We start from the raw sequence: 11,807 nt of genomic DNA, 5'->3' as shown, positions 1-11,807 counted from the left end.
GGTAACTCTTTTCGTGCCTACGAATGGGTGGGTGTCTCACATGGTGAAATACTGAGTGGTGGTTAATTCCTGAACAGGACCTCCTGTGTATGGTACAGTCTAGCGAACGAAGGCATCGAACAGTGATCATGGCAGTGACGCGCTTCATTTGAACTGCGATTAAACATACCTGATAATCTTTTCAAGTGAAACATTTGTTATGAAATAGTTGATGTGCTTCTCATTTTCTTTTCTGAAGTGAAGTAAAAATGTTTGTTCTTAAAAAAAAAGCATAGTTAAGCAAGTTAGGCAGCAGGTGTGATTTCGGTCGAAAAAGATCAAGTGAACAAGTATCAGTGAGTAGGCTATATCAATGGGTTTGATGATTTGGCTAAAATTATGTTTTATGATGTTAGGACGGTTTGTTCCACTTTAAAACATTTCATTTGGGTCAATAAAGTACACAAATTGGAAGGCAAATTATTGCCTAATATCAAAATCAATTCAAAACAAGTTCAAATCTTATTTAGGTCTATATTTGTATATTGTTTTCGTTTATTTTGTTTGTTTCCTTTATTTTTCCTTTTATTTTTTACGATTGAATGGCTTCAACAATTCAAGTAATCCAAGTACAACAATACAATAATTATTATTTTTATCCCTAAATAAATTGCTTAATGAATAATTTGATTGATTTCTCACTTGAGGCACTGGGAATTCAGTTCATAATAATCACTATAGCAACATTTGTCTTTTGATAACCATGTCATAGTTTACTATTAGTTTTTATTATTTTATTATAGTTTATAATTAGTGGTGTCAAATTGATTAATTGCATCTAACATAAAAGTTGTTTACATAATATATGTATGTATATATATATATATATATATATATATATATATATATATATATATATTAGTATTATATTTATATATCCATGTATGACTGTGTTTATACACACACACATATTTATTCACTGTGTACACAGACACGTGCGCGCGCACACACACACACACACACACACACACACACACACACACACACACACACACACACACACACACACACACACACACACACACACACACACACACACACACACACACACTCTGTCGTGGTGCTGGCTGAAGAAGAGGCAGAGTCAAAAGGCTCCAATACAAATGTTTACTAATAATTACTTCCAAACAGGTTGACGAGCAGAAGGTTAACACACACAAAAACACTGTAACACGAACCGCCGAGGATTGACTGAACTGAAGCAAAATAAATACAAGCACAATGATCACAGGTGACACGGATGATGAAGACGAGGAACAGGTGGGTAGTTGAGAGAGTGAGTTCAGGTGTGGAGACATGGAGGATTCTGGGAAGTGAAGTGCAGATGAAAACAGACTGGTGCAGACGATGACTGTGACACATACAAATATAATAATAGGTTTCACTTTATTTTGATGGTCCCTTTAACACATTCTTTTGACTGTAAGTAACATTGCACCTATGTCTACTAACATTGCCCCTATGTCTACTATGTCTATGTAACACTCTTATTAGAGTGTTAGTAGAGTATTAGTAGACTGCAGGGTTAGGGTTAGAATAAGTTGACGTGTAGTTGCAAACTTATAGTCAACAGAATGTTCAAAAGGGACCATCACATTTGAGTGTTACCTATGCACACAATATTATGTAAACAAAAACTTTGTTAGATGTGATTAATCGTGATTAATCGATTTGACAGCACTATTTATAATATATTATTATTATGTATGACATGGTTATAAAATATTGCAGTATGAATGGAGTCGATATATACCTCAAGTGAGAAAACAATGAAATAATTTTTTAAGCATTTTTTAAGTATTTTTACACATTCATTCATTCATCATTCACATTCATTTCACATTCATTTATTTTATATAAATTACTTAAATCTCTCTCTCTATAATATTGTGCCTGATCGATACATCTATTCTATAAAATTTACTAATATTCTAGTCTAATCACAAATATCATTGACAGTGTAGTTCTTGGTTATTAAATAAAAGTTCTTATTGTAGCATTATATTATTTATTGTAGCGCAGATTGCGTTATTTATTGTATTTTGTTTTAGCATACAATACTCTATACAGTTTTAGTAATTTACTCTGCATGCTTGAGCTCCATCTACTGACAGTCTTCCTAATCTTTGCCAAGCTGTAGGCCTACCAACAGCCTGTTGGTTCTCCAAAGTGGGTGAGAGAGTGGGTGCCATGCCTTAGAGAACTCGCGTTACCATTCTATTTATATTTCTCACATAACCTTAAACTGCGCTGAGATACAAATCTCACAGTCTTTTCTTCTTTTTTGATGAATTCGACTGTGTACTTGTTGTCGTTATTCACATGTTATAGTGTCAGGTGAGCATAACTCAGTCAACGCTTATGCCATGGTCATTTTAGAGCTAAATTGCCCTCTGGAATTTTGTTTACAAATCCTCCACCGCATTGGATATGAAATTGGGGAAACCATGACACTCGATCATCCCAGTGCAGCTGATACAGTGATGTTCCCAAGCACTCACATGAACCCACTCAAATAGTCCTCACATTTTTGGCTAAAGAAATGCTTTTGATTCTGTATAGCAGAACATATAGCAGCTTAAATTACGACAACGAATCCGAATCAACATTAAAGTAGCACTAACTTTGTCTTTGCAGACGAAAAGGACTGTTGTTTCTAAGTATTATAACAAGATGCCGAGATAAATTTAGCTCTTCTCTATAAAACTGCCCCTGCTCTGCTGTGCAGAAACACCACAGACAGTCATTACTACACCAGAAAAGACTTCCAACACTTGTAGTCATCAATGGACATCTGCTGTAATTATTTTTAATTTTAGCTTACATATTTTTCTCCTGTATCTATAATCCCTAAATATTCCTCCAAGTACCCAGCTTAAATCAAGGATGGCTTCTCAGGCAAAGCCCTTTTGGACAGCCTTGTGTCCACTTCAGTGGCTCTAGCCTTCATTCACAGCACAGTGATAATTGGTCACAGGTTTATCTGCTCAGTGCAAAATGCCCCCCTTTAAAATATAATGAGTTTATATTGTATTTTTCCCATGTATTGACAGTTTCAATCTATATATTCAAGTGGAATCTGAAGTCCTATGAGACAGTGGCAGCAGTTAAAGTTTGTGATGTTTGAAAGAAGCCTCTTATGCTCATCTAGGTGGCATTTATTTGATCAAAAATACAGTAAGATTGTGAACTATTACAATTTAACATAACTGTTTTCTATTTTGATATATTTTAAAATGCAATTTGTTCTTGAGATGGCAAAGCTGCATTTTCAGCATCACTACTCTAGTCTTGAGTGTCCTTCAGAAATCATTATAATATGATGATTTGTATTAAGCAGTTTTGCTGCTTAATTTGTTTGTGGAAGCTATGATAGATTTTTGTTCAGGATTCTTTTTAATGAAAAGAAAGTAAAAAAACAAAAACCGCGCTTTTATTTGAAATATAAATCTTTTGTAAAATTATAAATCTGTCTTCACTGTCACTTTTGATCAATTTAATGCATTCTTGATGAATATTAATTTCTTTAAAAGGACCCCAAACTTACATTATGGATGTCCGATTGGTATGTGAAAATGGATGTACAGGATTCGTCTTAATTTCATAAAATCACTTCATTTGGTGATGGGATTTGTGACAGACATTAGGAATGCTGGGGTCTAGTGTCTTCATTTCCATTCCTCCCTCAGCTGATTGTCCTGTAGGGGGATATTTTTGGTCCACTCGTCTCCCTCCTGAAATCCCATTCTTAAACCACTCCTCTGAGAGAGGCAGCAGGCACCTTCACTCAACTGACCAAAATAGCCCAATGGGTCCTCTACGCTGGTGTGCTGTCATGAAACCCACTCCCCACCCAATGCCAGGTCCTGCTCTGGTTAAGGGAGAGGACACTGACACACACACACACACACACACACATAGACACTGGAGCAAGGAAGAGTACTAGAACAGCCATTTGTAATAACACACTATAAACCTTGCTGAGCTTAACTGGACTATTTATCACACACATTGAGGAGTTACATAATTTCAGCGATTACTTCATGTGGGAAGGAGGAGAGACTATTTAACAAGAAGAAAACGATCGAAAAGTAGTGCTCCAAGATTGTCATCATGAAGTTACATATGGCACAATTTTTTGCTGGGCTCTTTGGTGCCTTGGCAACTCTGTTCATTCTCTTGTCTTTTGGCACAGACTATTGGCTCTTGGCATCAGAGACCTGCAATCCACATTCAAATGGTCCGGTTACTTCGGAGGTGGGTGTTGTTTTAGTCCTTTTAGGGCACAAGGAAAAAATTTGGAATGGATGAGTATTTTATTGATATGACTATTACTTATTATCAGAAGACATTTAGGGATGGTCTATTAAAAAAAAAATCTCTCTTTACAGAATTATGTATGTTTTGGATTTTAGTGTATCATCTTTTTTATTGAAACTAAACTGAACTATATTTCTACTCTTTGATCCTTACTGAAGCAAGATACTGAAGCGGTTATGGGCATATTTGTTTTTTCTAAGCAGTGGCAGTCATATGACGTCCTCGTACGTCAGTATTTACAGTCCTCGTCTGAGTAGCTTGAGTGTAGACTATCACATGCTGCAGTCTGATACCACACTTAATACTAAATAACTAAACTGGAATCTCAGTGCAGTGTCTATTCATAGGAGTCATACATGAATTAGGTTTCCCTCATTAAGGATTGGGAGGGAAAAGTGAGAAGCTCCCGACTCAAGCTAATGAAAAATAAAAAGTAACTATTTTACGAGGTGGCGTAGTGAAAAAAATGAAACATGAACCTAACCGTCAGTGGGGAGAAAGAAGGGAGTATGAAACGTACACATGACATCATACAAATTCATACGAATTAACTACCAGTTCGCCAAAATTTAAAATAATGAATTGCCATGAGAGTGTGTTGGATCTGCTTGAGTTTGTGGAGGTTGAAAAATAGATGAAAAGGGAGTTTAAAAGATCAAGCAGAATTTGTGGATTCTCAAGACCCTTACGCAAACTTAACATGTCAACAGCACCAACAGGAAGTCTACAGGAATGTTTGAGGTTGAATTTTATTCATCTAACTAATTAATTACATGCTTCTTAATATCTTCTGATAATGTCCTAGAAGTCCTAGAACGTGTTATTGGCTTAATCAGAGACGTCCTTAGGGCGGTGCACACGATCGTAAATGGACCGAACGCCCTCCCAAGATTTCCCCTCGGTCCATTCACGATCACGTTCTGGGGTGGGGGTCTCGTTGCACCAGTTGGATCACCCTAAGTACGGCCCTGAACGGACCTTGGGAGGCCCCACTACTTCGCACCGGGTCCCCTGGGTCTAGTGCACACTTCTCTTGAATAGTCCTGCTATTAGCTGTGTTTTGGAACATGATAGCTGTTTTCTAGATGGCCCGGCTGGTCATCAGTTGGTCCTTAAACTGGTCTAAAGTTGTCCAAGCTATTATTTGGCTTTACTCCATTCCAGTCTGTCCTTGACATTCTTTTTGTAAAGTGCATCTAAACACATAAATAGCATGATGTGTCCATCCATTGATTGCAAGTGTTTGTTTTTAAGCTGTTTTTAAAAATTGTAATTTTACTGGCTGTGCAACAGTTGTCCATTGCTCTCTGACCTCTGCTCTCTGCTCCTTCACAGCGAGGTGATGTCGTGGTCAACCAGGGTCAGTACCAAGTTAGTGACGGCCAGAACATTACCTTTCATCATGAGGGCTTCTTTTGGCGCTGTACCTTTAATGACATCATGAATGATGACAATCTGTGGAAGTTCTGGTTTGGTAAGAGAGATTATTATATTTGCTGTAGTGCAATAGACATTCAGAGACTTGTTCTGTGCTTTTTCAAGCACACAAACTTTTACAGTATTTATTTATATAGGTTGATGTTCAGTTATACATATAATAACATATGTTTAACATAAGCATGAATCAATAATGGATGATAAATGCTGTAAGAATTGCTGTTTTAATGAATGGAACATTTTAAACTGCTACCATTACTTTATATTTGAAAGTGTAAAGTGACTTGCTCACTGAATGAGGTATTTGGCCCTCTTGTGAAGCTCTGGGTGAGTCTTTGCCACAAATATCAAAGGGGTTTGACCTGTTGGCCTACAAAAAGGCCACACAAGGTTCAAAGAGAGGGAAAAAGTGTTCAGGTTACTTTAGTCAGCAAACAACTTCACATCACAATACTTCTGAATATTAGCTGAAACAATGATTTAAAACTCACTGTCTAATAAATGCCAATTCTCATTGTTTTTCCCTTAGAAAATCTGCCACATGCAAGGGTATGCAAACCTGCATATATTCTCCCCTTTCCGATCCCTGACGAGAGCTACAACACTACCAGCTACCAGTCTGCCATAAGTAAGATTTCATTTCATTTTATTTTATTAATATTATTATATTTTGCTACATTTGAACCTGTTTCTCACCATGAAAATAGTCATGGTAACTGACATGGTGTTAAATTACAATAAGACAATTTTTTTTTAAAGTTTTATTTAATTTATAAAGAATGAGCTTGCTTTAAATAATTTGTTTACTTCATAGCTAAATTACTGTGACAAGATCATTTTCTGGCTGTGTTCTTATATGGTTTTTGAATTTTTCATTAACTGCCAATATGAAATCAAAATTAACCATATTTGAATGAATGAATACATACCTATATAAATGCCTCATTCATTCATTCAACCATATTTGCGTTCCTAATTTTCTTTTTGTTGACTTATTGTTATTATTCAAAGTAAACAAAATAAATCTGTAAAATGGGTTGCAGGCCTATATTAGTGTCTCTGTGTAGTGTGTAGTGTAACTCTGTTCACATGAGTAAACTTCAATGCTATTCACCGAACATTATCAATAAATTAGCTACTGTACTGTGAACCGTTTCCCCTCCGGTTTGTAATTGGAAACATGATTGTTTAGTCTACAGAGGCTTCTGGAGCGTCTCCATGTTGGTGGGTGTGGCCGCTGTGGTGGCTGGCGGTTTCATTATCATATGCGCAGCTCCATTTGCTAGTCATCGCCTTTATAAAGCAGGGGGTGGACTCTACCTCCTTTCTGGTAAGTTAAAGATTTCACGAGGAGGTAAGGTGTATCTCTTCCTCACTTGGACGGGTGCAGTACTGAAAAATGCATTACAGATTCCACGAACATCTAATTTATCTTTACACTATCTCTCTCTCTTTCATGTTACTTTTTATTTCTCCAACTCTCAATGCTGTCTCTTTTCTCCAGGTCTCTTCCTTCTCGCTGTCACTGTGACGTATGTTATCTGGATAGATATGTTGGATGTCATAAGCTCGTATAAGGAATATCAGTCAAAGAAATGCTCAGAGTTTGAGCTCAATATAAGTTATGGCCTATCTTTCATGTTTGCTCCAGTGGGCGTGTTCTTCTGTCTTCTGTCTGGTCTTCTCTTCCTAGTGATTGGCCGTACAGGCCAACATCATTAAAACTGAACCTCATGAATAATTTGGAAACAGAACAATGACATTTTATGTTCCAAATGCTTTAAGTATCTATCACTGAAGAAAACATGTTTGGGCTCTAAACTCTGAGTGTGTGTTAATTTTATGATAGGTTGGGGTACAGTTAGTCTAAATTTGATTTTGAATTTGCTTTCGAATTTTGCAAATGTTGCTTCAGTATTTGGTCATCATGTGTGCTGTGAGCAATACTGTAAACATCGATAATGAATGGTTTGGGAACACTTCATTTATGTGTGAGTGTTTATGTGAGTATAGTATTGCACAAAACATTAAATTATGTTAAATATTTGTATGTTGCCTGAAAAATAGCGAAACATAGTGGCATACTTCTCTTTGCCTGCTTAAACCTTCTTAAGTATAAATTTACACATTTTCCACTTTGTTTTTTGATGATTTATTTACTGGAGTTTTTTTCCACCCCAAAGGCTTTAAAAATATATACAGATTTTTTAGCTTTGTAGCTTTTTAGAAATACCCACCTGACCTGAAAGCTTTACGCTTTACTTGAACAGCTTGTTCAAACACCATAGCACATATATATTTTTGCTTTGTAAATAAAATTTTGCTATCACATACAATTGACATGTAATATTTCAAAAGATTCATTAAACCTTTCATTAAAAAAAAAAATAAACTCTGTGCATTCTATATTAAAGTTGCAATAAAATAAAGTAAAGAGAGAAGTCTGTCGTTTTGTTTGCCAAGATATGCCTTTTTAATGAAAAATTTGAGGTCACAAAAAATAAAATGTGTACATGGATGAACTGGCAATAAGATCAATACATTTAGAAAACAGATCCATTTCATTCCCATTTTAAAATCTTGGAATCTTGATAATCAGCTGTCAATAGATAAAATGTACAACTTATTTAGTCCAAGCAAACACAGAATGTTCCCCTAATGTTAAACATTTTGTTATTTTTTGGGAACTGAATGAGAACATTCTGGAATGTTTTGGCCAAAGCCGGGAGAACGAAGAACAGGGGCCAGTTGCATAAATGTAGCCATTGGATAAAGACTGTGTCTTAAGATCTAGAATGGCCAACTAGCAGTTAGTTAGGGATAATCAGTCTTACTTTTTGGTATCAAATTAGACTAATCTACATTTTTATGTAACTGACTTAAAAAAGTTATGAACCATTTATGACTAGCTTGTAAAACTAGTCTTAGCAATTTATGCAACAGACCCAAGGTTTTGATGGTTACGCTGTACTGGCCCACCCGGACTTGGTTCTCGAAGTTCATGCTCCTTGCGACAGCCTCTCCCTGGTGAATACCCCTGAGGGAAGGACCTTCTTTCTCAGGGATGGGGTATAATCTGGCACCCGCGCTCAGACCTCTGGAATCTCCATGTCTGGCCGAGTCAGTTCACTAACTTGTGTGATTCCAGAGGGGAAGACCCAAAAAGATTAGCAGTTGATTCAGTGCTTTCCTACCTGCAGGAGAAGTTGGAGGGCCAGATGTCACCTTCCACCTTGAACGTGCATTTGGCTGCCATAGCGGCACATCAAGATGCAGTGGATGGTAAGTCTTTAGGGAAGCACAACTTGATAATCACCTGATAACTTGGCTGCTGACTTCCACGCTCTAATTGCCTTGATTAACCTCAAGCGAGTGTCTACTGTGGCTACTCAAAAATAAGGTAACCAATTGCACCTTATTTAAACGCTCTACTGCTTCACTGACAAGCTGCTGGTTACTCCACTGCACACCTCAGATCACTTCCTCCTCACCCTTAACCTCAACCTGGCTCATCACATAACACGCACTCCTCCACGTCACCTTTCGGCATAACCTACGCTCACTCACACCCTCCCTCTCTCTAATCAGCTCTCGTCACAAGATACTAACTGTGCTACTGATGCTCTTTTCTCCACTCTAACATCTTGCTTAGACAACTTCTGCCCCTTTTCATCCAGGCCATCCTACGCTATCCCATTTGCTCCCTGGCTGTTTGATGTTCTCTGTGAGCGTTGTTCTAAACTCAGGGCTGAAGAGAAGAAGTGGCACAAATTGAAAAATCCCACTGACCTTGGTTTGTATCAATCCCTCCACTCTTTCTTCTCTGCAAATGTCTCTACTACTAAAATGACATACTACCACAACAAAAGAACAATTCTTCTGACTCTAGCACGCTTTTCAAAACCTTCTCTTCTCTTCTTAATCCTCCCCCCCTTCATCAACCCTAACAGCCGACGACTTTGCCGCCTATCTTCATAAATAAAACAACAACCATCAGCGACACATACACACACCTTAACGGCGAACACACACATTCTCCCCTCCATCTCTCCGCTCTCGGAGGCAGAAGTCTCTCATCCTTTCCAATCACCCTGTACGACTGATCCTATTCCCACTCATCTCCTTCAAGCCATTTCTTCTTCAGTTGTACCTGCACTCACCCACATCATCAACACCTCTCTTCACACTGGAACCTTTCCCACAGCATTTAAGCAGGCTTGGATAACCCCATTGCTTAAGAAACCGTGTTCGTGTTTAACGAAGTCTCTACCTTTCTTACACAGTTCTCGGTTATTGAAGCTCTCAGACTGGCAAGAGCAGCTTCCAAATCTTCAGTACTCTTGCTGGATCTGTCTGCTGTTTTTGACATGTCTTGCTGAGCAAAACATTTTTCTATTGGGCGGACATATTTCGCCACCTGAGCAAAAATATTCTTTATACCTGACCTGTACAGCATACGTAGAAAACACAATGGTTTCAACATTCAGTTGTAACTTTTAACTTGAATGTGGCATTTCTATTTTATTTGACCCTTGATGTAACTTATTGGTATTAAATCATATTTTTGAAAAACAAGCAGTTAATTAAGAAGTCACTAAATGAAGCACATTTTAGGTTACCTGATATTTTTTCACAGTGCTGTTAACTGTACAGTCTTTACCAAGAAATCCTATGAAAAATAATTTACAAAATCTTCTGCAGGACAGTTCAATTCTTTACAATAATAGAATATAGTATGAAAGAAAAGTAAGCTGTTACACTGAGATGGCTTGGGAAAAAAATAAAGTGTTTTTGTACAGTCAATTAATTGTGTACAGGAAGCATTAAACCATCAAAGTTAAATGATTGTTTATTTCTTATGAATTTCCAATATTTTCTTTAGCAGGGGGTTTCAAAGTTTTTAATGGCAATGAGCCCGTGAGATTCTTTATTTAGGCTTATAATGTAATAAAATATAGGCCTAATATAATATTAAAAAAACGAATTGAAGTATTTGAAGTGATATAACATATCAGTTTAGATGCTTCAATTTGTTTACATATTATATTATTTTAATATATAACAAACTGAAGCATTTAAATAGATCGAATAGCTAAATATTTTCAAGAAAAGTGAATATGTGAACTCTTTTATAGTAATCTAATCTAACCGTGCCTGACCCCCCCGCCCCCCACCCCCCCCCTGCCAATCACGCGTGCTCACATCATTCTCTTTCTATGAAACATGTAAACTGCATTCACCAGTTTTCACTCTATAGCGGTTGACCAGAGCACTGAAATTATTTCTCACTTAAACTACAATCAAATGGATTTCCCCACACATTTCGCGTCAGTCCTCTGCGTGGCATTTTAATCTTTTCTGCGCGGCCGCGGCTTCAGAAGTGCGCTGCCTCAGCATCAGAAGTGCGCGGCCGCGCACGCGCGCAGCTTAGAGGGAACATTGCTCAGGAACCACAATCAAATGTTTCCAGTCTTACCTCTCAGGTAGGTCCTTCAGGGTGTCACGGAGGGGTGAGGTGTCTAAAGGGGATTGCAACTATGGCTCAGGACACTGTTCAAAATCCTTACTTTTATAATAAATTTACATTATTTTTGTCTCAAATCGTTGTTAATGCACATACTGACTTCACCCTGTGCTGCAAGATACATTTCGTTTTTTATTTACAGAAATCAGCTGCTTGGATGAAAATTGCTAATGTTATCGAATTTTCAGCTGAGATTCTCAATTAATTCAGTTAATGTACGCCCTGAGGTAACATGCTCCGACTGCAGACTCAGCAATGATTGTATTTTATTGTACAGTACAATCATAACATAGTACAGACATTATCTTAATTTCATAATGTCCTTAAACATAACAATATTGCTGGCCATAAACTGAGAAAGTGCGTGTCCCCTGTGTGATATCTCAAGTTGTCTTAGGCCTTGTTTACACTGTAAACAGGAAAAAAACGCATACATTCAGATATTTCGAAATTGGTTTCAGGCCTCGTTCATATGTGGAAATAAATC

At 37.3% G+C, this 11,807-nt stretch overlaps 2 protein-coding genes across 2 annotated transcripts in view; one reads left to right on the top strand and one right to left on the bottom strand.

Annotated features, from left to right (window-relative positions):
• The window catches only part of LOC143723235 (nucleoside hydrolase), a 337,001-nt gene that overhangs the window by 115,438 nt on the left and 209,756 nt on the right, over positions 1-11,807 (bottom strand). The gene's annotated exons all lie outside the window — the stretch shown is intronic.
• On the top strand, positions 3,884-8,234 carry tmem182a (transmembrane protein 182a). The gene is made up of 5 exons (XM_077215155.1): positions 3,884-4,296; positions 5,695-5,833; positions 6,326-6,424; positions 6,989-7,126; positions 7,301-8,234. The coding sequence occupies exons 1-5, from the start codon at positions 4,153-4,155 to the stop codon at positions 7,516-7,518; spliced, it is 738 nt and encodes a 245-aa protein (XP_077071270.1). The 5' UTR covers positions 3,884-4,152; the 3' UTR covers positions 7,519-8,234.

This window comes from Siphateles boraxobius, unplaced genomic scaffold, assembly GCF_051911475.1.
Source record: "Siphateles boraxobius isolate OS27281-9 unplaced genomic scaffold, OSU_SipBor_1 7, whole genome shotgun sequence".
Lineage (NCBI taxonomy): Eukaryota > Metazoa > Chordata > Actinopteri > Cypriniformes > Leuciscidae > Siphateles > Siphateles boraxobius.
This window is presented reverse-complemented; position numbering and strand designations above follow the sequence as displayed.